This window comes from Pteropus vampyrus, unplaced genomic scaffold (genome assembly GCF_000151845.1).
Source record: "Pteropus vampyrus isolate Shadow unplaced genomic scaffold, Pvam_2.0 Scaffold143, whole genome shotgun sequence".
Classification (NCBI taxonomy): Eukaryota; Metazoa; Chordata; class Mammalia; order Chiroptera; family Pteropodidae; genus Pteropus; species Pteropus vampyrus.
This window is the reverse complement of record NW_011888924.1, coordinates 3,521,015-3,548,924: the sequence shown is the minus strand read 5'-3', so window position 1 is coordinate 3,548,924 and position 27,910 is coordinate 3,521,015. Positions and strand designations below refer to the sequence as shown.

The window sequence follows — 27,910 nt, the reverse complement described above, 5'->3', positions numbered from 1 at the left end:
TGTGTGTGTGGTTACTTTATTTTTAGTATATAGGTTTAATTTATGGCAGTGTAACCTCAAGTTATATTATACCATTTCATGTATAGTATAAGGCCTAATTATAATACTTGTGTCAAAAGTGCCTCTCAGATTCAGCGATTTACCAGGAGGACTCACAGTACTCAGCATTTAGTAATTCCGATAGCTATGCTTTATTACAGTGAAAAGATACAAAACAAAATCAGCAAAGGGAAAGGTGTATGGGGCAAAGTCTAGAGGAAACCAGACACAAGCCTCCATGTAGCCTCTCTCAGTGAAGTCACACAGCAGGCACTTAATTCCTCTAGCAGTGACTTGTAACAACACAAGTGAAATGTTGTCTGCCAAGAACGCTTATTAGAGATTCAGTACCCAAGATTTTTACTGGGGTCTGGTCATATAGACCTCCTTGCCTAAAACATACCAAAATTCGAGACTCCCAGAAGAAGAGCAGTGTTCAGCATAAAACATATTGTTTGTACAAACAATTTAGGCACAGTGAGCCACTCTTAATAGTTCTGGGAATGTTAGGACTCTTCTCAAAATCCACATTCTCAGACTTCAGGTAAGGGCCAGCCTTGCAAGCAGGCTTTCTAAGAGTAAAAGTCTTAGACATGTTATGTTAACATTGTTCTGCACAATAGTATATTTTCATTTCTGACCTCTCAGCCGTTATGCTATCATTGTTAGACATTTTATTTAAATAAATGTTATAAACCTCCACCAAATAAGAGTCAGATATCTTTTAGAGAGTTTTTAAAAAATAAGGAAAAAATCACATATATTAATTCATGTAGTTACCATTTCTAGTGCTTTTCATATCTTTGTGTTTATCCATATTTCTGTCTGGTGTCATTTTTCTTTTGCCTGAAGGACTTCTTTTTAACATTTCTTGTATTGTGGATCTGCTGGTGATGAAGACTTTTTCAGACATATAAAAGCTGAAAAAGATTAATTTCACTACTATTTTTTGGAAGATTTTCACTGGGTATAGAATTCTGAATTGATAGATTTTTCTTTTCAGAATTTAAAGCTGTAGGTCCACTGCCTTCTCATTTACATTGTTTCTGAAAAGAAATCTACTATCTTTATCTTTGTTCCTCTGTAGTCAATGTGTCTTATTCTCTGGGTGCTTTTAAAGTTTTCTCTTTATCACTACTTTGAACAATTTGATTAAGATGTGCTTTGGTATCATTTTCTTCATATTTGTTGCGCTTGAGACTCGTTGAGCTTCTCAAATCAGTGAGTTTATAGTATTTGGAAATCTTGTAGCCATTATTTCTTTAAACATATTTTCTGTCCCTCCACCTTCAGAGACTCCAGTTGTACCTATATTTGGCCACTTGGACTCGTCTCACAGTTCACTGATGCTCTTTTTGTTTTAGAGGATTCTTTTTTCTCTGTGTGTTTAATTTTAGATAGATTTTATTCCTATGTCTTTAAGGTCAATCATCTTTTCTTCTACAGTGTCGGATTTGTCACTAATCCCATCTAGTGTGTCTTTTATTTCTGATTCTTTAGTTTTTTCTCTCAAAGTTCAATTTGGGTCTTTTTATCTTCTATGCCCCTACTTTTGAACCTGTAGAATATAGTTATAATCACCGTTTTAATATCTTTCTCTGCTAACTATAACATTTATGTTAAGTCCTGTGTCACTTTCAATCTATTGGTTTTCCTCTTAATTATGGTTTATATTTTCTTGCCTCTCTGCATGGCTGATAATCTTTGTTTGGATGCCGGATATTGTAAATTCTACTTGGCGTTGGATATTTTTGTATTCTTATAAATATTCTTCAACTTTTTTCTGGAATATGATTAAGTTATTTGGAAACAGTATGATTAGTTTTGGGTGTTGCTTTTAAAATTTGTTGAGTAGGACCAGAACAATATTTATTACAGGTCTCATTATTCGATACTACTGAGACAAGACCTTTCTGTGTATTCTACCCAATGTCCTGTAAATTGTGAGGTTTTTCCATTCTGGCTGGTAGGAACAGGTACTTATTCCTGGCCCTGTATAAGCAGTGCACACTTTTCTCTCTAATCCTCTGGAATAGGTCTTTTCCTGGTCTTGAGTAGTTTTCTCAGATATGCATAACAGTCTGTACTCTGCTAATTACTCAAGGACTACTCTCCACAGATCTCCAGAATTATTTCTGTACCGCTTTCTCCTTCCCAGTGCTCTGCTCTTTTAACAGTTGCTGCATTGGTCTCCATTGATTCTCAGCTTCATCTCCTCAACTAGGAGAATCTGCCAGAATCTAACTGGGTTCTCCTTCCCTACACCGTGGCCTATAAATTTTCTCAAGACAATAAGTAGTCATAGAGTTTGCCTCATTTGTTTTTCTTCTCTTGGGGAATCATTATTTTTCATTGCCTATGTCTAGTGTATTGAAAACCATTATTTCATATATCTTGACTAGAGGTTTGTTTGTTTTGGGGGTTCTTTTAGGTGGGTGGGTAAATTTAGTTCTTGTTATTCCATGTTGGCCAGAAGTAAAAATTCATATCAAATTTTTAAAAAGAAAATTACAGATAAAGTGGATTAGAGCATAAATCCATCTTTCATTAGAAAATAACTATCTTGGTAGTTAGAATTGGGTTTTCTGTAAGCTAAAATACATATTGTACCTATAATAATGAAGAATTAAATGTGGTCATTTTTATCACAACAAATTAATCTCACCTGTAACATTAGAAAGAACTTAGTTACCCAAATGGATATGTGTAGATCCAGCCTTCTCAGTAACTTCTCTAAAAGAAAGGAAAAAATAGTCTTTAAAAAAATCTATTCTGTCCTCTCTGGACAGTAACTCTAAGGCACATTTTCTCTTTTCCCCCAGCTTCCTGTAGGAATACAGTTCTCTGATTGTCGGTACCTTGGCCAGCATCCAGGCCTTGCCTATAATATGCACAGAGCTTGGAAAATAACAGTTTTCTCCCATGTCTTGTTTATGACAGTAGCCTTTAAACAGGAATGTATCCCTGAAAGGTGGCAAACAAATGATTTATTTCCTTTCATTATCCTAGTGCAGAGCAGTGATTTTCAAAGACCCGGATTTGCAGCCTGTAACTGTCTTCCTCTACCCTTCCTGTTCTAATAACACCAAGTCTGTACACATTTCTCTGCAGTTGAGAATGGAAAATCCATATTCACTGTTTTCATTCATGAGTTCACTTATTAAATGTTATCGAATATACATACTATATGACAAGAATTATACTAGTTAATAAGGACTTAATAGGTTGGGTGATTTAATAGGGTGAGTTGGCAAGATATGAGGATAGAAGCATAGAGATTGACACGTCAGATACATATATTTGCTGGCTGCTTACAGAACAGTTACGTAGGATGCAAGGTTACCCATTAAAAGTCTATTTATAGTAAAAGCAAGAGATGTTGAGAACTATATGGCCATCATTTATTGAGGATTAAGGTTCTGAGCTAAGAGCTTAATGTACATTTTCTCATTTAACCTTATAGGATAGATGTTCTTATTATGTTCATTTTACATGACAAAACTGAAGATTAGAGTGATTCAGCAACTCCTCCAAGGTTACACCATTAGAAGTAGTAGTGGAGTAGGGGGGGGAAGGCATTATATATAAAAGATATTCCTCAAGTATACTTAATAGGACCTGTGCCAAATTAGATATAAAGATTAAGGAAGTAAGCAGGGTCCAGCCTGGTTAGTACTTAGATGGGAGACACGTAGGAAGACCAGGTGCTGTAGGCATAAAAATAAGGGATTGTAAGCTGACAAGGCCTTTGCAATCTGTGAGGTCAACCAAGGGTAGCCTCACCTTAAAAAAAAAAAAAAAAAAAAGTTTAAGAAGAAGAAATCCTGGTAAGTCCCAAGTTTCTATCTTAGAAGACCAGGCAGATGGTGATATTTCATTAACTGAGATAACAAATAGAAGAAAATAAACAAGTTAAGGTGAGTGAGACAATAACTTTAGTTTTAAACATTTTAAGTTTGAAATTTCTATTGGAAATCCAAATAGGTAACTCTTATAAGTAGTCAGAAATGCTGTAGAGGAGCTTAGGAATGAGATCAGGAATAGAAAAAACAAAAACAAAAAACAAAAAACATCACCACTTAGATAGTTGTGAAAGCCTGTAAGATACCCCTTTGAAATTACCCAGGGAGATCATGAAGAAGAAATAAAAAACAAAATATAGAACCTAGGATTGGCAATATTTTAAAAATAGGTGGAAGAGAAGGCATCATTAAAAATACATCAGAAGGCAAATAAAAGAACTAGAAGAAAGTGTCATCTTAAGCCCAAGAGGCAAATATATTTCAAAAAGTCGGTGTTAGTTAAAAGTGTTAAATACTGAGGGTGGTTAAGGAACTTAAAGACTGAAAAAAATCATTGGACTTAGGTTTTAGTATTAATTCATTCAATCCTCACAGAATCATTGTTATCCTTCTTTTTAAACGAGGAAAACTGAGATATCAAGAACATTAAGTCGCTATCCTAGGGTCACAGACTAGTAAGGAACAGAGGAGGATACCAACTGAGGCATCTGGCTCTGATCCAGTTTTACACACTTGGCTGTATGCTTCCCTGTGGACCCAGAAAGTGATTCTGCTTTATTTAGTCCTTTTTTTTTTTTTTTTTTTAAACAGAAGTTTTATCTGGAATGAACATATCGCAGACTATTATCTTTAGACTGTCCTTTAGGGCCTACTTCAAATTGCTTTACATTCTTCAAAAACTCATTTCCTGGAGTAGGAATAGCTGCCTACTGTAGTTCTATTTCAGAGCGCCAAGAATAAACAACAGACCCTAAAGAGATTTGACTCTTGTAAATGGATGAGTGAGCCTTCTGGAAATTCAATAGACAAATGAGCCTGTGCCTTGGTTTAAGTATTTCTTTAAAAAAAAAAAAAAGCGTGTTTTTTTACTTATGTTTGGTGCTAATGTGATATCAGGTTTTGTCTGAAGTGCATGTGTTTTCCCTCTGCTCTATGAGTAGCATGCATGGCATGAACCCTAAGAAGTTGTCTTTTGTTCTGAGGAACAGGGGTGCTTCCAGACTAGACTTTACAGTCATTACGGAAGAATGTGAGGAAACGCAGCTCTGCTCCTGTTTGCACCAGACCTTGGCTATGTCACACACACTCTTTCTTCTGCCGTCCTGTGACTGACTTCTTTTAAGATGATTCACGGTTGTTTCCATGAGTAAATATGCTTTAGTCTAAGTCCAGTTTGAGCTCCTTTGCCCCACTTCCGCTTCCCTTTTCCCCCTTACTGCAGCTGTTCGTAATTGCAGTTGGGCAAGCTGATGTGTCAGCTTTAATGCACTTTTGTTTTTTTAAATGTTTACTCTTTACCTTAAAGTTAAAGAAAGGTCAGTTTTCTCTATAAGCCTAGATATATAATTATACTTATTGATGGTCTCGCAGAGACTGTTTCCTAGAGAGAATTCATTTGTCTGCTGTGAGCCTAATTTTCATCGAAGAGATGCACACACCGATCTGAGTCTGGAATGGTTATTAAATCCCTTTTAAAAGCTGCTTTCTGAAGCTTGTCTTCTTTGTGTGCACTGTTCGAATGTTTTTCCTTTCCATGGTTTTTCCTTCAACATTTTATTAGGAAAATTTTCAGATATACAAAAAAAGCATTTTACAATAAATACATACCCACCACTTTGATTATATCACTAACATTTTACTATCTTATTTTATCACATATCTGTATCCATCTACCCAGTCTTTATTCACTCATCATTTTCAGAGATTTTCAAAGTAAGTTACAGATATCAGTACACTTTATTGGCATGTTTTGAAAAGGATAGGATGGTCTTCCTGCTCTGTCACTGCCCTGGGGCTGCCACAACTTGAGTGCCAGGGGTAAGAAAGCCACTTCTGTTACAAATGGTACAGATTAGCTCATCTTTTTCCCTTGGCTCAGCTATAGTTGCAGTGGTAATTTCTCACTGGATTATTTCAGTGGTTTCTGCTTTAGAAAATCTCCCGGGAGCCAGCTGATTTCCCAAACAAAGAAACAATTATTTAGGAATGTGAACTCCGCAGAGAATATACATTACCTCCATGTCCCACAATACAGGCCAAAGTACTTTCTTGTTCATATGCCCCAAATTTACTATTGGTACATAAGAAGTATGTCTTTCTTTTATCATATGGATCTGACAAAAGCCTTAGGTTCAGAGGTACAGAAATTGTTTCTAGACTGTTCTTGATATCTACAGTTGTTTTACCATATGGTACTAGGCTAATTTTGTCTGTTCTTCCCTTGAGGCTTTTGTGAATTGATTACATTTTTAGAAAAATTTTAAAATAACTTTTTAAAATGTCAAAGCTTTCTCAGTGGAATAAAATATGAGAGATTACGTCAACATGAGAACAAGTTATGTTAATAGAATTTTTCTCAAAAACTTAAGCATTTAAATTGAGTCTATACTTATTCCATATTGTAAATTGGCATTGGTCATATTCATGAAAGCCCCTTTTGATACAAAAGGTAAAGTAATCTCAGACCTGAAGAGGTAAGTTGGTTTAGAAAGCAGCTGAGTGTCTCTGAGTAGCTCTTTCCTTCCTGGAAAGGTCATCCGTGGCCAAGCATGTGATTCCTAAAGGAAGGCACAGGAGAGGTGAAAGAGAAAGAAGATAGCCTAACATGTCACCTAAGCCTGTCAATTCCACGCATCAATGAGAGAACTTGTGTCACTTCAAGATTTAACAGTGACATCCTGTAGAGCAGTTGCAACATAATATAATAGAAAAAACGTGGATTTTGGAGTCAGAGTTATGTTTTGATTTCTGGTTTTAAAACCAGCTCTTGTATTCCTTCCCCAAGTTCTGTGTGACCTTAGGTCTCTCTAGGCCAATTAGACTCAGCTCAAGCCACCTGTTGTTCCATTTTTCTGTTTCTTGCTGGGGAGTCCTATGACTCTTCAGCCAGTTTGTCTGAGTGTCTGTCCACCAAGGACACGCAGATACCTAAGAAACGAAATGCATGAGTGGTTAGCAGCCCCCTACTATCAAGTGACATCATGGAAAATGGTGGAGTAAGGCGCTCCAAGGATCAGCCTCTCCACGGAAGCAACAACCGTTAAGCTGGCAAGTCTGACAGAATCAACTTTTTCAGGACTCTGGAATTACTAAGTGAAAAAAGCAGATCATAAAACAATGTCTATACTATGATCCCATTTCTTGTTTATAAAATAAGTGTATATGGTACAGACAAAACTCAGAATATATGTGAATGGTGTTTCTGGCTGGTGGGAATACAATTGTTATTTTGTTTATCTACTATTCCTAAATTTTCTATAGTGAATATATATTACTTCTGTAAAAACATAACAAAAGTAAAGTAGAACAGTTTGGCAGTTTCTAAAAAAGTTAAACATAGAGTTTCCATATGACCCAGCAATTCCACTCCTAGATATACCCTAGAGAATTGAAAACATATGTACACAAAAACTTGCACATGAATGTTCATAGCAGCATGATTCATGATAGCCAAAACATGAAAACAACCCAAATGCTCTTCAGCTGACAAATGAATAAACAAAATGTGATATATCCATATAATAGAATATTATTCAGCATTAAAAAGAATGAAGCACTGATTATGCCACAACATGAACGAACCTCAAAGACATGCTAAGTAAAAGAAGCCAGACACAAAAGGCCACATAGTATATAACATTTATGTGAAATGTCCAGAATAAGCAAATCTGTAAAGAGAGGAAGTCTCTGGTTGCCAGAGGCTAAAGGAAGGGAGACTGGGGAGTGACAACTAATGGGTACAGGGTTCCTTTAGGGGATGATGAAAATAGTCAGGAGTTAGTGATGGTTGCGCAACTTAGTGAATATACCAAAAACTACTGAATTATATACTTTAAAAGGGCAAATTTTATGTTACGTGAATTATAGAGTAATAAAATAATGTTTAAGGAAAGTAAAATAGACTCTATTAACTGCAAGACCCTAGAATTAAAAATATCTTTAGGAAGTTGAAGTCTTAATATTTCACTGAATTCTGTAATTGTAGTAATGGATTTTAAAATAGTAAGTTTTGGCAAAGATATGGGAATCAGGAAATTATAAGTGACCATGTAGCTAGCTATATCTCCACAGGATATCTCCTTTTTTAAGTGAAAATTTGAAAAGTGATAAAGGAAACTATTTGCTTCTGTTACTAGAATTTGGCTTTATTTAATTATTTGCGCGACTTGCATAATTGTTATCCTTTTTTAAAATGCTTTTCTTTGTCAACACACAAAAATTATTCAACGTATTATAGATAACCTTAGACAAATTGGATTACTACAAATATAAATAATATAAACTCAATTAAAACCTTTCCCTAAAAATATTTGTGAAAATATATATAACCAATATCATATAACTATAGTCTGTGTACTTTCATATTAAAGATATTTAAAATAACAAAGTTATTCATTTTGAGAATGATTTTATTATTTTAAAAACCGTAATTTCATGCAGGTGGTGATGTTGTGTCCTTTTCTTCTTGTTTTTTTCTATTTATTTTTTATTTTTCTATTAGAGTTGATATTCAATATTTTATATTAGTTTCAGATGAAGAGTATAGTAGTTAGACATATAATTTATGAAGTGATCCTTTGATTAGTCTAGTACTCACCTGATATATACATAGTTATTACAATGTTATTGACTATATTCCCTATACTATATTTCACATCTCTGTGACTTTTGTAACTACTAATTTGTACTTCTTAATCCCTTCACATTTTTTAGCCAGCCCACCAACCCCCCTACCACCTGTCAGTCATCAATTTGTTCTTATCTATAAATCTGTTTTCATCAGAGCTTTTAGAGGCTTTGTTCCCTTAATATACCTACTAGATTTTTAAAAATACCTTCGTGAACTTAAAGGAATTGCTGGTTTTATTGGTATTTTTAAAGAAACAAACAGTTCCCCTTTGCATTGCTTCCTATAGGACTGATATGTATCGGTATGACCATATTGGTTGTTAGATATTGAAATACTTTCTTACTGTTTGGTAAAGAGCTGACCCTCAGCCATCTGGATGCCCTGCCACAGCCCGGTCTCTCCCCCAGGAACTCCTAACTCTGTATCTCCCCACAGTCCTGCAATTAAAAGGTTATCTCCAGACCTTAAAGACCCTTCTTCTGTCCTACTTTTGCATCTATCCTAATTGCTGGTTCCCAGGCCATCCCCATTGTTTAATAATTTGGATATTAATCCTGATTTTCTCACTGTTCCATAAATCATTACTGTTTCAACAGTGTTTGTGTTCTGCCAACTAGAATATCAGATGGCCTTAGCTCACCTGCCATTGCTTATCTGTATAGAACCAAAATTCAGTTTTATTATTTTCTTGAATAAACCAGAATGCCATCATACTGTAACTCTAATAGCCTCATAAACCATGGTTTTTTTCTTTATTTCTCTCAGTGTTGATGGTTTGGTCTGAGTTCTGTTTTCTTATTGTTCCTTCCAGTTCGCTTTGCACCTTACAGGCCTCCAGACATCTCACTGAAGCCTCTGCTCTTTGAAGTGCCCAGCATCACTACAGAGTCAGTGTTCGTCGGCCGGGATTGGGTTTTCCACGAAATAGATGCTCAACTTCAAAGTTCAAATGCCAGCGTGAACCAAGGAGTAGTGATAGTGGGAAACATTGGGTTCGGCAAAACCGCCATCATCTCCAGACTTGTGGCCCTCAGCTGCCACGGAACACGGATGAGACAGATCGCCTCAGACAGCCCGCATGCCTCCCCCAAACGTATGTATTCCCTTTTAAAGAACTCCTTGCTTCATTGCTCTGAAATGTTTTCTGACGTATTTTATAGTCTCATATCCCTTTATTTTCTGATCTGCAAAACCTGACTCGCATGTGAGGACCATTTATTCAGAGTTGAGGGAAAGAATCTAATACTCTGTTTATATTTAACCCAAATATCCAACAGTCACCTAAGTGTGACTGAAAAAAACCCTTCTCTCAGAATAAATTTATGACTCTTATCTACTGGCTGTCTGGCTACTCTGTTTTTCGGAAAATAACTACAGCAATTGCCTATAAGAGCCATTTGCATCCATCACTGTCAGCTTCTTCTTAGCCTGTGCCCATGTCTTCTAGTTACATGCCAGCACAGTCTGTTTGTGGCCTTCATTTACTTGCCGTTGATGTCAGCCAAGCACTGCTTGGGCTTGAGCTTCATCGTGTCCTTGAAGGGTTTCTCTCTCTCCCTTGTGAGAAGATGCTGAGATCCTATATATATCCATGCTGCTTTCAGCCTAGGCAGGGCGCAGCTTAATGATCACCACAAGAATCTTGTTTATTTAATCTTAAGATACTCACATGGTTTTTAATACAAGACACTTTCTAAGAGCTTAATGAATATTAATTCATCCAATCCTCCTATCAACTTTTCGAGGTCATTTCCATTGTCTTTATTTCACAGATAAATGATCTAAGCCTCAGAGAGGTTCGGTCGGTAAGCCTCCCAGGTTTCACAGCCAGTAAATGGTGAGACCAGAATTTGAGCCTAAGCAGTCTGGTTTCAGAGGCCGTTTTCTTCCCCATTTTGCTATGCTGCCTCTCCTTATTGGTGGAACTCACGTGAGTAAAGGAGATAAAAGGAGATGTACAGATGTTCTTCCTATACACACTGTATGTATAGAACCAGTCTATCTGGTTTCTGTTATTCGGTAACAAAAAAAAAAAAAGAAACTATTGCATCTAGTCCAACTCAGTAATCCAGCTCATCACAGATTTTCAGATAGCAACCACTAGAAGTGATTTGTTTGAGATCATAGTCATTACAGAGTCTAGCACAGTGCTGAAACTCAACAGGAACTCACTGAACACCCTCCAAACATCCTGGCTTCCTGTTGACATTCATTAGCAGTGTTGTGTCGTTAAGTAGGCAGATTGCCTCTGATAAATTTATGGAAATCTAACATGTAGAAAAAGAACTAGTGTCTAGAAAGAAAACTGGTCGAATCAAGAGTCTTTTTTTCACCAGGGTATGGTAAGAATTGGTATTCTTTTTTCACCAGGGTATGGTAAGAATTGGTATTCTTAAGAGTAATGTCATGCTTAGTTTCTACGTGAGCTTTTCTGAGGTAGATTGTCATAGTGTCGTGGGAGTCAAGAGCCCAGAGTTTGAGCCCGAACACTCAAATTGACTGTACTTTGTAACCTCGAGAGTTTTGCTTTAATTTATTAAACTTCAGTTTTCACATTTGTAAAATGAGGATGTTGGACTAGGTTTTCTTTAAGATTTGTTCCAGTGCTAAAATTAGATGATTCTAAGAACATCTTCATGGTTGAAAGTAATTTTCTATACCTATTCCAGTATTTTCCTTTGGCTACTTAAATATCACACCAAACTCCTTTTTATCTGAGTAATCCAAGAGGTTAACTATTTGAGTGTGTCAGAAAGAAAAGCAGATAGCCGATAGTCTCTCTGACTCCTCTGTCTATCACCGTTACAGATAACAGAACGGTAGAATCATGCATGGCAGAGGATAAATGCCAAGGGCAAGAAGAGCTGCTTTCTCAGAAAGCAAAGGTACCTGGGAGTGCCCCCTCTCTAAGTCTGGGAGAGCAAGAATTAATAGAAAACAGCCATGTGCTCCCCCAAAGCAGAGGTTCTTTGAAGGTAGTTCATTAAGTTATTCTCTAACATTCATTGCCTTTTATCTCCAGAGAAACTCTAAAAATACCAAGACACTCCCATTCATGAGATAAATGTCCATATGTTGAAACTGTAGATTTGGCCTGATAGTTAACTTTCAAAACCTGAAAATGTGTCAAAGGAGATCGAATATGTGGTTTTATATTTATCAGAATTACACAGAACCAGCAGTTAACGTGAACAAAATAATATTTGTTGCAAACTCTTGATGTCCGAGCTACATTCTACCTCTGCCATCTTAACTGAACCACTAGTCCTTAAGAAAGGTCACAAATAAGTGACCGATAACGCCCAAGCTGTTTTTTAGCATTAATCTGTTACTGTATGAGCCAGCACTAGAACGTTGCTGGCAGCAGCAGAATAAGAATGATGTCTGTATAGAGAGTCACCTTAATTTTTTACAGAGTTTAATTTACATGAAGCTTGGGTAGATTTATTTGGAATGCCACTAGTTCTCCTAACCCTCAGTCAGTGATGCCAGTGATGTAGTTGTAGTAATGATGAGAACATGTGGAAAGTTATTGGAGCCCCCAGCTCCCATCTCTGCATCATCTGTCGTTCTTTCTTCTGCCCCTGCCTCCTCCGCACTGAGCAGTACTGCTGTGGAAGATGGGAGCAGTTAGCCCGCAGTACCGAATTGCCTGGCTCTGTCCCTCCCCCACAGACACTCAGCCCCCAGCCCGCCCCCTCCTTGTCATTTCACTGGTAAGGTACAGAAAAGCTGTCAAGGCAGGCACCAGCCTGTCATCCTGCTTTCCGCCCACACCCCTCCCCAAACCTGACTCCCCCATCAGTCTCCCCACCACCGTCGTCACCCACCCCCCAACACATACATACCAAAGAGCAAAAACATTTTGTGAAAATAGACCGGTTGTGTAATTCAGGCATTATTACATTAACAAGTGTACTCAGTACTGTAGTTAGGGAAGTTCTGTCTAATACAAGACTGTATTTTCCTATCGCTAAAAGTCTCAGTGTAGTTATTATTTGGATTTGACATTTGCCAACAGCTGCCAAGCCCCCAAACAGCTGTTTAGTAACTAACCCCTCCCCTCCCCACTCCGCTCATTTCAGAAGTCTGTTCTGCCAGTTTGCTGTGCACACTGCCTACATATTAACTTTATTTCTACTGTTCTCTAAATACCAAATAGAAAGGAAAGACACTCAGACAAAAAGGAAGGCATTTTTAAAAGGAAATCGCTAGAAGACAGAGGTGTTCAGACGATAATTACAAAGTCAGATAGCAGATAAAAGGGAAGGGGGTGAGGAAAAGGAGCGAAGGACAGAAATGCTACAGTGACAGTCATCGAACTTTACCCCAGCTGACACGTTTCAAGTTTTTTTCATTACCGTCTCCCACATTTATCCTCCTACAGTTATTCAGAACTCTATCCAGTGACCCGGGGATTACCGTAGCAGTCGGAGGGAAGACATACCAGTTAAATGAGGACCACCTTACCTGATACTCCCTCCTTTCAGTAGCTATTGACTATCAAATAGCAGTCCACTTCTTTTGGTATTTATCTCTAAAGTATGATTTGTATTCATAAATATATTCTATAATTTCTACTAGTAAGACATTTTTTAATGATGCGTACAAATGGAATTGTTAAAATACAGTTTTATTAAGCTCCCATTCACATACCATACAATTCACCCATTTAGATGTTCAGTTCAGTGGGGTTTTTTTTAGTATATTTACAGAGTTTTACAACAGTCACCATAATCTAACATGAGAACATTTTCATCCCCCCGATAGAAAGCTTATGCCCTTTGGCAGTCTGTCTCCATACCCCCCTTCACGTCCTACCTCCACCCCTCGGTAACCGCTCGTTTATTTTTTGTCCAATAGATTCTGTATTCTGAGCATTTCATATCAGTAGAGTCATACAATATATGGTCTTTTGTAACTGTCCTCTTTGAGTGTAATATTTTCAAGAGTTGTCCAGATCGTAGCATATATCACTATCTCATTTGTTTTTATTGTCGAGGCCTCACCTATTGAATGGCTCTACCACATTCTAACCATTCATCAATTGATGGACATATAGGTTGTTTCTACTTTTTGGTGGTTATGAATCTTGCTACTTTGAACATTTGCGTACAAATTTTTACGTCTGCATATGTTTTTATTTCTCTTGGGCACATACCTAGGAGTAGAATTGTTGGATCATAGAACGAATGCAATTTAACCAATCTTCCTTTAGTTCAGAGTTTTATGATTATCTGATGCAAACATCTCATCTTTTTAATCCAGATGTGGATGCCAACAGAGAGCTGCCACTCACACAGCCACCTTCAGCCCACTCGTCCATCACCAGTGGGAGCTGCCCGGGAACTCCAGAAATGCGCCGGCGGCAGGAGGAGGCCATGCGGAGACTAGCCTCACAGGTACAGTGGGGGTCCCAGGTCGCGGGCATGCTAGTGCTTTGGAACATCAAAGGGGCAAAGGTAAGGAGACCCTTGGCAAAGTGAACGAAAATATGCACAAGTATACCATGAGTACATTTCTTTGCTGTTCCTAGAAAAATACTTTATTACAATGGAACCAGAACCTTAGAGTTGCAGAGGCCCTTGGAAATAGTCAGACCCTCTAATGAACAGATAAGGAAATTGAGACTTAAAGGAGTTATATGGTTTACCCAAGACCACAATATAAGTAATCAAAAGCTTTTTATTTTCATTTCTAGTTCAAAACTCATCTTGCTATATACTACACTGTAATATTTCTTATATGTTTGGGTTTTTAATTTCTATTTTTATCAAAGTAATGTATGCATATAGTTTAGAAAATCAAATAATGCTCAAAGCCTTATAATAAAAATGTGCAATTCTCTTTCCTCACTCAGCCTCTTCCCAAAGACAGCCACTGTCACCTCTTAGGGCTGTATCTCTGATCTTAGCCTCCATATTTCTAACTAATATTTATATACTGCTGGAACCTTTTTTTTTTTAACAGTTTTACACATTATCTATTACTTCTTATTATAAATGATGAGAATTTTAGCTCTTTTCCTCTTTCCTCCATCTCAGTACAGCTATATCATGATTTTTGTCCAAATCAATATTTTAATATTTTCTTTATTAATACTATGCAAATATGGGTCACTGTGGAACCAAGGATTACAATTTCCTTCTTGAACAATTTGTTTTTCCTGAGTTTATGAACTGCCTCATTTTAAAATTTGCTCATTTTTCTTTAAACTTATGGCTAAGTCACTCTATAACTCTTAATAGCTTTGTAAAATACCTTCCAATACAATTTTCCACATTAAGTACATTCCACATCTAGCCAGGAGTCCTTCATTGAGCTAGGTGTAGTCAGGATGCTCTCAAGGCTTATCACCTAATCGGTACCCTCGAAATTCTTAATACTTCCGTGTTGGATCCCATGTCATCTTCTTTCTTGATTCTGTTCCTCATTTTGGTGGAGCACATCCTCCAGTAGTTTCCTAAGAAAGAATGCATAGGAGGTGTTTTTGAGACTTAATGTTTCTGAAAGCAACTTTATTCCATTCTCTTACTTTACTATTTGTTTGACATGGTATATATTTCTAGGTTTAAAATGATTTTCCATCAGAATTTTGAAGGCATTGCTTTATTGTCTCGAGCTTCCAATATTGCTATTAAGTAATACAATTCTATTCTTATTCCTAATCCTTTATATATGCCTTTTCTCTCTGCTTTTTTCTCTCTCTTAGTATCCTCTTTTTATCACCATTGTTCTTGGATCTTTTTTCCATTTACTCTCTTGATACCTAGCAAAACCTGCAGATATTCTTAATTCTGGGAAATACTAGTATTATGTATTGATAATTTCCTTACCACCATTTCCTTTGTTTTCTTTTTCTACAACTCCTTTTAATCAAAAATTAGATTTCCTATTCGGATACTCTCGTTTTCTTAACTTTTCTTTCCTATTTTTCTATACTTTTGCTTTTCTGTTTTGGTTTTTGATCCACCATTAAGAGATTTCTTCAACGTTACCTTCCAATCCTTTCAGAAAAAAATTGTGTTTGACTATCATAATTTTAATTTCTAAAGCTCTTTCTTTTTCTCCAATTGTTCCTTTCTTTTATATAGCATCCATTCTCATGTTATGGGTGCAGTATGTTCTCATATCTCTTTTTTAATAGTTAGGCACTGAAAAACTTACTGGAAGCTTGTGTGTATAGAGATTTTAACTATAGAACATTAAGATGACCCACCAGCCTTTATTGGAAATACCCCAGAGTCAGTGTTTATTAGATTTTCTCTTGTGCTGTTTATCTTCTCTAGCAAAGGATCCATCAGTTTTCTTCCTGGAGGATATGTATCCTGGGTGCCAGCATTCTGGAGCTAGGCAGGAGAAGAGAGCTGGAGTTTCACCATTCATTATGGATACTTTTACTTCAGCCCCTTTTCAGTCCCACTTGCTCTATATCTGGTGTCCCTAAGTCTAGATTCTTTCTGATTTAGTTTCTTTAGTGAATATATTCTCTTTCCTGTGGGTGTTGGGGAAAGTGGTCACCTGCTGGGCAGGGTGGGAATGGATATTTGGGGAATCTAACTGCTTCTTATATAAACTTCAAATGATTTCTGTGTTTTCAGTTCTCTTCCTCACCCCCAGTCCCACAGTACCTGGTGCTTCTAAGTCCTATGCTCTTCTGAGGTTTTACAGATGCTTTGACTCCCTCCTGTTGTTATTACCCCCAGCAGACATTTGCTTCACCTTCTGTCAGGTCACTGATGAATCCTACGTACACATTCCATCTTTATGTGTTATAATCTGAGATTATAGGTAGATATCCCTGTAGAAGTTTACATTTCTGTTTTGTATTCTCCTTATTTTTGAGGATTTTCAAGAGAACAACAATGTAAAATGTCTATCTCAAGTATTTAAAGAAGTCTTGTCATAGTTAATTAGTAATTAACAGAGAAACAGAGAAACAGAGAGTCATCTGCAATATCATAAGGTTCTAATAAAATCCAGTCCAGCTCAGAGGCAGAAACAGCATGCTTCCTCCAAATGCATTTTTAATTGTCCCCACTTATCGGTACACATCCTTTATAAGTGGACTCCTGAAAACAGCCTAGGATTTCCCTCACTGGACATTGCTAACTTTTCATGCATTGCTAACTCAATGCAACTTTAAAAGATATCTCTGTTTTTTTCTAAATATTCAGAATAAATATCATCCAAGAAATACATGAATGCTGAAGAGCTTCCATCATCACAGTCATTCATTAATTCATTTAGAATATGTGTTAGGACCTCCTGTAATACAAGTCTGATGTTAAAGCAGTCAGCGAAACAGACACAATCCCTGATGTTATGTAGCCCACATTGTCGTGATGGAAGAAGACCAGTAAACAAATGAATATATATATATGTCAGATGGTGATGAGTGCTAAAAAGAGCTCGGAGAATTAAGTCTCACCACGTTGTCACTCATTAATCTCTCTCATCAAGAGAAGAAAGCTCAAGACATTTATGTTTAATATTTGGAAAATGTTAAATATTGTTAGCAGGAAATTAGTGGTTATTTACACTTACTGAAGGAACATATTTTAAATTTCATGATTATTTCTTCCTTAGCAAAATACATAAATCCACCTGTTTGCAACTAAAGATGGGACATTTTAAAGCTTATGCTTAACGATATAAGTATATACTATAAGATTTAAGTTTATACTGTAAAATTTTGTGTTTTAGAATGATCTACATTTTAGGAGAAATGAGATCCAAACTAAACAAATGACCTATAGATGATGTTTCATAAAACTTGTCTAGGGCTTCTATCCTCTAAGAATTAACACTGAGTTAATAAACGCAGATTTCATCTACATTCAGGATACCGAATATAGGAAACAACCTTGTTTGTCAATTTCAGTGTTTTTTATCTGTCTCTTCTACTAGAATGGATCAGTGTCTAAATTATTGTTCACCATTGTTTCCTTAGCTCCTAGCACAGTGCCTGGCACGTAAATATTTGTTAAATGAATGAATAGTCTATTCTCTATACTAATGCCTGAGTAATCTTTCTAAAACATATTTATCTGTTTTTGCTACTTAAAACCTGTAAATGTCTCCTCGCTGCGCTTGAATGAAATCCAAACTCACTTTTAAAAACACCATACGAACTATAATGAATGGACCTTTACTTTTTACATCTAGCCCAGGGTTTCTCAGTGTTAACACTCCTGACATTCTGTGCCAGATAGTTCTTTGCTTGGATGGGAGGGCTTTTGTCCCTTTATTGTGGGATATTTGGAACCATCCTTGGCCTCTGTCCACTACCCAATAGCATTCCCCCCACCCCACCTTCAGTCATAATGACCAGAATAATCTCCAGACAATGCCAGATGTCCCCTAGGATGCAAAGCCACCCCTGTTGAAAACCCCTGTTCTGTCTTATCTCCCGCCAATCCCCAGTCACTCACACCGTAGCCGCACTAAAATTGATTTAAATTCCTTGAATGCCTGAGGCCCTTCACACATACTGTTTTCCTCAGCCTGGAACACTGCTACGGCCTCAGTTCACTCCTCCTCATTCTTTAGATCTTAGCTGAAATATTACTTCTTTTAAGAAGCCTCCCCTGGCTCCCCAAGTTACTTATTTAGATGCCCTTTTGTGCGTTGTCCCAGCACCTTGTATTTCCTTTCTCAGAGTGCCCCCCCCCAGTTTTATTGAAATATAATTGACATAAAACATTGTATTAGTTAAAAATGTACGGCATAGATATTTGATATATGTATATATTACAAAGTGATGACCACAGTAAGCTTGGTTAATATCCATCACCTCACATGGTTACAGAATTTTTTCTTATGATGAGAACTTTTAAGATCTCTCTTAGCCACTTACAAATATATAATATAGTATTAATAACTGTACTCACCATGCTGTATATTATATCCTCAGAACTTATCTATCTTATGACTGGAAGTGTACCTTTGGACCACCTTCACCATTTCCCTCACCCCTGACCCCCCGCCTCTGGCCTCACCAGTCTTCTCTGTTTCTATGAGTTCCGCTTTTTTTATATTCCACATACAAGTGAGATTATGCAAGATTTGTCTCTCTGTGTCTGACTTGTATTTCACTTAGCATAATGCCCTCCATCCATGTTGTCACATATAGCAGGATTTTCTTCTTTTTATGGCCAAATAATATTTCATTATGTATGTATATCCCAGTTTCTTAATCCAGTCATCCAGTTCTGGACACCTATGTTGTTTCCATGTCTTAACTATTGTAAATAATGCTGCAGTGAACATGCAGATATGTCTTCAAGATAGTGATTTCCTTTTACAGAAGTAGAATTGCCAGATCACGTGGTGGTTCTATTTTTAATTTTTTGAGGAACCTCTATCTCATAGTGCTCATTAACTATTATTATCACTTGTTTAATTGTCTCTCATTCTTGCTAGACTGTGAAGGTCATGCAGGTTATTATATGTCTGCATATAATGAAAGTTCAGTTAATATATACTGAAGGATATATTTTCTATTAGGAAATCATGGGCATTCAACTGAGTGCTTATTCATAATAATGGTTTCCAACCAAGTTATTAGATCAAATTAGAAGCAGATTCATATGCCCAAAATCTCGGTGAAGAGTTTAAAATTCAACCAGTTCTCTGAAACAGAGTTTCATAAACTCTGGATTAAATGCACTTGGCCTATCATACTGTACCAGACCTACTTCTCTAGGAATTGCAGATGAACTAAATAAAATAGTCACTTTTCCTGAAAATTTGTATTTGGTATTAGTCCTCACCTCCTTGCTAATCAGTGATCTGATTAGCAACAATCTGTGGGATGCAGCTACTTAGGTCTAAAATTATTACAAAGTTAAACATTACCCAGTGCTTTCCTACAACTAAATAAATGATAGAGCTCTGCCTACCAGACATGGAAGCATACTATAAAACCTTTATAATCAAAACAGTGCAGTACTCGTGCATGAATAGACTAATAGGCCAGTGGAGTAGAATAGAAAGTTCAGAATTAGACCCAAATACATATGGATACTTAGTATATGAAAAAAAAAAAAATCAGCATCTCAGAACACTAGGGTAAAAATAAACTTTTTAATTAAATGGTGCTGGGACAACTAAGTAGCCATATGGATAAAATTAATCCATATCTCACACCATGAACAAGAATAAATTCTGAATGGATTAGGTATCTAAATGTAAAAAAATAAAACCAGACAAATAACAGAGGAAAACATGAGTGACTTCCTCTTTCTTTGGTTAAAGAAAAGGCTTTCTAAGATCTAAGAATAGAGGAGTAGGAAAAAAAGTTGATAAATTTAACTACATTAAAAAATGTTTCATAACAACAAAAGATGTCAGAAGAAAACTAAAAAAAATGAGAGAAAATATTCATAACATATACCACAGATCCTTTATTTTTAAAGAACTTAAGACCAAAAACATGACAGAAAAATGGGGAAAAGACTAACAGACAGTTCACAAGAATGAGATTAAAATGGTCCTCAAACATTTGGAAGCATGTTCCAACTCACAGTTAGAGAAATGCAAATGAAAACAACACTGAGATATCCTTTTTACCTATCAGACTGGAAAAAAACTTTATAAAAATACATTCTGTTGATGCAGCTGTTAGAAAACAGACACCCTCATACTAATGGGAATGAAAATTGGTACAACCCCTCTGTAAGGAGATTGGACAACAGCTAACAAAACTTTATATACACTTACCTTTTGACCCAGCATCCCATTTCTAGAAATCTACCCTGAAGATGCATCTCAAATGATACAAAAATATGTTATGCATAGGGTTATTCATTGCAGCTTTGTTTATAAATGTGAAATACTGGAAACAATCTAAATGTACATAGAAGCTAAATAAACCATAGTACATCCGCTCAGGGTACTATGCAGCTATAAAAAGAGTGAAGATCTTTGTGATTTTCAGGATGTACACTTAGGTGGGGAGGAAAGTGCAGAAGAATACCTATGGGATACCAACTTTCATGTAAGAAAGGAAGTGGTATAAGGAAATACACATGTACCTGCTTATTTGTGCGAAAGAAATACAGGAAGGGGAAACCAGAAAGAAAAGACATTGGTTGTCTAAAGCAGATGGATGGGAAAGAAATGGATAGACTTGGTTAATGGGAATGATGTACCGGGATGAAGAGGGAGTGATATTTCTTCGTCTATATCTTTTTGTATAGGTCTGACTCAGGAACATACTAATGTTTCACATACCCCAAAATAGTTAAAACCAACCAGATGTGGGGGGGACCCAAAATGGAATGCAGACACTCGCAAAAGAACCCAACTGTATTACAAATAAATAGCATAACCACATGGAAGAAGGCAGAGAAACAAAAAAAAAGGCTAACTTAACTAAGTTTGGAAAACAATATCTTAAGTGAATACTATAAGGCTAAAGACAAAAGGAAATGTACATAAATGCTGTAATCTAGTTAATAAATGTGTTTCTCACATGCATGTATTAACAATTCTGAAAATTCTTCATGTATGTACTAGAACTGAGTGAATAAGTAAATACATTGTAAATTACAAAGCCTAGTTTCTCATTGTTGGAGAAAGAAGTTACAAATGAGGAAAGAGAAGTCTAAAATGAACCAGATGACATTGGATAGAAATCCGAGGAATCAGTATATACTCATAGTTTAAAAAAGATGATTGATGATAGATAGATAGATGATAGATAGATAGATAGATAGATAGATAGATAGATAGACAGACAGACAGACAGACAGACAATAGAGGTATATCTATTGATATAGAGATAGATACAGAAATATAGATGGATGTTTATGTGTGAGTTAGTATACATACATGTATTTCCTAGCTCTGTCCTTTGAGAGGGCCCCAAAGCAATTGTACTTCATTAGCAATAAGTACACCTACTGCTCAGATCTTGTCTTCTAAACACCATTCTCCAGTAAACAGAACCAAGGCTCTCGAGAAGTAAATGATGTCAGGTCTGGAGCAGGGTAAATATAAAATGAGCCTGGAACATTTTATAGTCCCAGAAATCAAGAAAGTGCTTTTAAAAAGTTAGAGGCTTCTTGAAAGAACACAGATGCCGACCTGAAGGAGCTCCTAATGACTAAAGTTGGAACAAAGTGAGCAACAAAATAAATCTAGTATTAAATTATAACCCATGGAATAAAATAAGACTATATTTATTAAGTCAGTCAAGTAAATAAATGAAGAAGAAAGGCCAGCTCTTTGTTCCAATAGAATTCCACTTAATAAATGTAAAAGGAAAGAGGGAAATAGAAAATCACCATTAGGCAAACACCACAGTAATAACTGTTACAGACAAGATCCACTGATGGATACTAAAATTAGTGAGCAAAAGTTTGAGGAAAAACAGGATATGCATTATCTCAAAGTATCTACCCCAAGATATTTATTAACTACAAAGGGAAAGATGATAGTAACTTTACAGTAGAGAAACCATGGTGATCAAGGTCAGCATCACCAGTGACAAGACATGTCAACATCGTGGTATTCTTGCCAAAAAGTCTCAGTTGGATTATGAGGAAAACAGGCAAACACAAACTAGCTGGCAGTGGACAAAATGATGATCAGTACTCTTCAAAAGTGTCAAAGTCATAAAAGGCAGACACTGAGGAATTCTTACAAACTGCAGGAGTCTAAGGAGAAATAATAAGTAAATGCAATATGGGGTTCTTGATAGACTGCTAGAGCAGAAAAAGGACACCAGTGGAAAACTGGCAAAATTTGAATAAGGACTTTAATTAATAGTATTGTGCCAGTATTGTTTCCTGGTATTGATAATTATGCAGTGTTTATATAAGATGTTAATAATCGGAGAAGCCTGGTGAGGGATATAGGGAAACTCTGTGTGCTACTTTTGCAACATTTCTATAAATCTAAAATTAGTTCAAAATAAAAAGTTAAATAAAATAGAAATACTACTGCCAAAAAAAAATAGGAGGATAGAGCTCCAAGCTGGAAAACTACTGAGGCAGAACTCAAGTCTGGGAGCTGTTCTTAGCTTTCAGTCCCAGGGCGAGGATTAGAGTCAGTGCTGAGGAACAGGAGAAAAGAAAGAGAAAGTAGTTATTTACACTGAGCCTCCAGGTTCCTAGAAATACTGAAAGCCAAATAAAGTGTTGAAAGGGATGTGCTGAGTAGGAAGTCCGTCAGGTGGTGATGAGGGTGTTCAAGAAGCGGTGATGACCTACACCAAGACCCATCATAATTAAAATGCCAAAGGCAAAAGACAAAGAATCTTAAAAACAACAAGAGAAAAGCACGGAGCTCCCATAAGACTGCCACTAATTTCTCAACAGAAACTTTGCAGGCCAAAAGAGTGGCACAAAATATTCAAAGTGATGAAAAGCAAGGACCTACAACTGAGATTACTTTACCCAGCAAAGCTGTCATTTAGAAGCTATGGACAGATGAGGAGCTTCCCAGACAAGAAAAAGCTGAAGCTCATCACCACCAAACCAGTATTACAAGAAATGTTAACAGGACTTCTTTAAGAAGAAAAGATGAAAAATATGAATAATAAAATAGCAATAATTACATATCTACCAATAATTACTTTAAATGTATGAATAATAAAATAACAATACTTACATATCTACCAATAATTATTTTAAATGTATGAGTAATAAAATAGAAATAATTACATATCTACCAATAATTACTTTAACTATAAATGGAGTAAGTGCCTCAATCAAAAGACATAGGGTGGCTGAATGGATAAGAAAACAAGACCCTTACATATGCTGCCTACAGGAGACTCTATTCAGATCAAAAGACACACAGATTGAAAGTAAAGGGATGGAAAAAGAAATTTCATGAAACTCGAAACCAAAAAATAATAATAATAATAAATAAACTGGGATAGCAGTACTTATACCAGACAAAATAGACTTTAAAACAGAGGCTGTAACAAGAGACAAAGAAGGACCCAGTAATCCCACTTGTGGATATTTATCCAAAGAAACCCAAAACACTACTTCAAAGGGACATGTGCATCCATATGTTCATTGCAGCATTATGTACAGTAGCTAAGATATGGAGGCAACCTTGCTGTCCATCAGTGGATGAATGGATAAAGGAGAGGTGGTACGTATATACAAAGGAATATTACTCAGCCATAAAAAAGAATGAAGTTTTGCCATCTGCAACAACATGATGGACCTAGAGAGTATGGTGCTGAGTGGAGTAAGTCAGACAGAGAAAGACAATGCCATATGATTTCACTTATATGTGGACTCTAAGGAACAAAATAAACAAAACAGAAACAAACTCATAGAGACAGAACATTTTGATGGTTGCCAGATGGGATAGGGTTTAGGGTGGGTGGGTGAAAAAAGGGGGAGAGATTAAAAAGTCAAATTGATAGTAACAAAATAGTCATGGGAATGTAAAGTACAGCATAAGGAATATAATTAATAATACTATAATAGCCATGTATGGTTTCAGATGGGTGAGTACTAAATTTATCCGGGTGCTCACTTGGTAAATTATGTAAATGTCAGATCACTATGTTGTACACCTGAACCAAATATACTCTTGTATGTCGACTATAATTGAAAAATGTTTAAAGTATTTTCCCAAAAAATAAGGAGTGATGAAAAGGAGACATGGATTAAGAATATGAGTGCAGGCCTAAAGGAAGGGCAATTGCAACATTAGAATTTAACTGATACAAATGCCAGTCATTATGTAAATTAAATTTTTATGTCCAAATGAATTCCAAATAGTCAAAGCTGCCTTTTTTTTATGTGAGATTAGATTAATTCTGTCAGTATTCATTTGAAGTAGAAAATGGTCTTTGGAGAGTGAAGGCCTGGGACTTTTAACACAAGGCTGACAGATTTGCTGCCATTCAATCATTTGATTAGGGCTTTTGAATGAGGATTAAGCTTTTTATACCCAAGGCTATACTGACCTCCAGTCTTTTCTTTTGTCTATATATCCTACAGACTTCCCTCTTTTCTTTTTAACCCTCACAGAAGTAATCTTAAAATGTACTCACTATCTTCTTCAAAGAATTAATACGATTCTGGTCATATCAAATATATTTTGGATAGAATCATTTTAATATAATATTATATACCAATAAATAACATGTTTTTAAAGTTTTGGAATTTAACATGAGAAAAACTTGAGATGTAAAAATTAATAATATAAGAAAGACATAGCTGAAAATGAAATTTCACCAGGTCATTGTGAGAAACAAGAATTCACTGAGGAGAGACAAAGGTTTTACCTGCTGATATACCGAGAGTGGACTGATTGGGAACCATTTCCAGGAAGTTGGAATAATAGTGACTGAGCATGGGCGGTCATGATGACTTCCTCAGAGCTATAGGAGGTGATCTAATATCCATCACTGAACACTGGTACAATGAGAGACTGAAGGAAAAAACTGCCTTCCCAGAATTGTTTCCTACTTGTATACGTAGGAAAAGTTGTAGATAACATCAGTCAACAATATTCGGGAAGTTCCAAATGTTTTTCACAGGTTATATGTTCATGTACGTAACTACTTTGAAATGTCTAGTAAATAACCTATTTTGAGCCACAGTGCAGATTTCATAAAGATGTTGAATGATCTTTCTGCCTGAATTCTACAAAGGAATCACGACTTTATATTTGGAATGCCAAAGAAATATTTAAAATTAAAAGAAAGGTAGCAACTTTAGTCATGTTATCTAACCTTGGTGGATAAAACCTCATTCAGCCAAGAGCACAGATGATTTTTAATGAAATCAGTAAAAGAACCCTCTTCCTAAATTTCAGAATTTTTCTCTTCAAACTTAATCCCATTACTTTAGGTGAAGAGTAAGTTAGCTGGTATGCTCAGCTATGTTTCTCCTTGAGCTGTGGGATCAACTGAGGTAAAATATGATGAAAGTTCATATTGATTCAGAGGTTTGCTGTTCGCTTTTTATAAAGTAGAGATTTGTATCCATGTGTACATAACCACTGACATTCACTGTTCATTGAGAGGACAGATCAATTGTTGCTAGGTTTTTTTCTTTGGGTTCCTTACTCTGTGCTTAAGATAGGTAATAAAGTAATGACCAATTTATCTAAAGGAAAGAGTGGAGATTTTTTTAGTATAACTTCTTGTTTCTGATTTCATATTGCGCTCAAATATCATTGCTTCACTCACAAGCAATTCCTGTCCTCGGATTTATATGTGTAGTAACATTACCTGTATTGTTCAGTTATTTTTATGCTTAATGAGAAGGATTTCAGGTATTTTTTTTTACAGTGACATTTCCAGCATTAAAGAGCTAGGATACTTACAAATTAGGAGTCTGTACAAAACAAAATACTTTAGTAGCTGACTCTGTTCTCTGAGAGATGTTTGACGAGCTGGAGTCCCAATGGTTTATGAATGCTTCTAGTGAAAATTTCAAATGCCGATAGGCACAAAGCCATTAGCTGCAAATGAGTATACAGAACCTTGATGATGTCAATGATGATGATGATGGAGAGGAAGAGGAGGAGGAGGGCAATGATGATGGGGCAGCTAACATTACTTTGCACATAGTATGTGCTGAGCACCATGCCAAGTGCTTTCCATGCATTCAAGCCGAATCTCCCTGCCAATTTCATGTTATCTACACAATCCCATCACTTTAGTGCGTACTAATGAGCTAACAAAGTGATCTAGATTAAAATCATCCTCTACAGTTGTCACTGAGGCAAAGAGTGAGCTCTGTGCAAATTGAAACAGAACAGAGCTTAAAACTCTGGGTTCCAGCCAGGCAGCCCATGGATGATACTAAGACTCATAACATTTTCTAAGTTCTTTGAATTTAAGACCTGCATCTAACAAAAATCTCACTCCTTTCCGTCTTCCTGTTATCTAATTTTGATTCTCTTCTCTCAAGGTATTCAGAAAATATTGAATGATAATTCTCAAGTCTAAATTATTTTACTTTTTATAAAGCTGCTTATAACACAGCTATAATTTTGATGACATCAAAAATGATGACATCAGCATATGTGTTGAAACTAACATAGTTTTTCTGTGATTGTTTTATTCCTAATGTTTTGTTATAAGATTAACTCTTTCCTATACTGCTCCATGCTGAATAAATATTATAGAGATTAATGTAAGTATTTATTCTCAGGCTTGCTTTTTATTTCTTATGATCCAGAGGGAAAACTCAATTTGTATTTACAAATTTTAATTGTGAATTAGCATAGCATATGTATACAATAGAAATATTGTATCAAATTTCTGATCTTAGATATATCAGGCAGTTTCTGAGTTAGCAGCTTTTATTTTTACTTGTAAAGTTGAGGAATGAGGAGATAGAAGACCATGTTAGAGAATGATCATATAATAACTGTGGCTGTTGTTCTTGCTACTGATCAACCTGTCTGCATTGTCATCTTTCTTTGGTAGGTGGTTGCCTATCACTATTGCCAGGCAGATAATGCCTACACCTGCTTGGTGCCAGAATTTGTCCACAACGTTGCTGCCCTTCTCTGCCGCTCACCTCAACTGGCGGCCTATCGGGAGCAGCTTCTTCGGGAGCCTCACCTACAGAGCATGCTGAGCCTTAGGTCTTGTGTTCAAGACCCCATGGCCTCCTTCCGGAGGGGAGTCCTGGAGCCCCTGGAGAATCTCCACAAAGGTACAGATGAGGTGCAAAAAAGGTGAAAGGTGAAAGCGTTGGAGCCCAAGTTCACCTGGGTCGTGTTATAAAAATGATTTTTTTAATCACATACCCAAACTAAATGTCCCATAGCACAGATAAAAGATTTTACTTGAAAAAATAAAAATTCCTACAGGAATTGCTACTTCCTCCTTTCTTTGTAAAAATTCCCATTTTCATTTTTAAATATAATACAGTTTTCTTATACTAAAGCATAGCCATCTCTTTTACCTGTCTCTAACCCACCCCCCAACAATGTTTCATCAATGCTGGAAGCCAAAGAAAAAGACTTGAATAAGAATGCGATTTCCTGAGCAATCCTGTTGATTCCCGGGAGACTTATTTACCTTTCTCGGGGGTTTTGGAGACACTCATAAGAACAATTGATTATAATTTCCATTCCCCTGGCCACCATCTTCAGTTATTTCAAATTACTAGTTATTAGTTATTGTGCCTCTGTACTAGTTACACAGATATCAAAGTTTTTCTTCTCAACTTTGATAACCTCTGTCTGTATTTCTACTACCTATTTGCTTTACCGTACT

General features: G+C 36.3%; 1 protein-coding gene across 1 annotated transcript in view; it reads left to right on the top strand.

Annotated features, from left to right (window-relative positions):
- The window catches only part of TANC2 (tetratricopeptide repeat, ankyrin repeat and coiled-coil containing 2), a 264,506-nt gene that overhangs the window by 163,666 nt on the left and 72,930 nt on the right, over positions 1–27,910 (top strand). Inside the window, exons 8-10 of the mRNA XM_011368557.2 lie at positions 9,503–9,784; positions 13,960–14,093; positions 27,113–27,344. Coding sequence (XP_011366859.1) covers positions 9,503–9,784; positions 13,960–14,093; positions 27,113–27,344 — 648 coding nt within the window. The remainder of the gene's footprint in view (positions 1–9,502; positions 9,785–13,959; positions 14,094–27,112; positions 27,345–27,910) is intronic.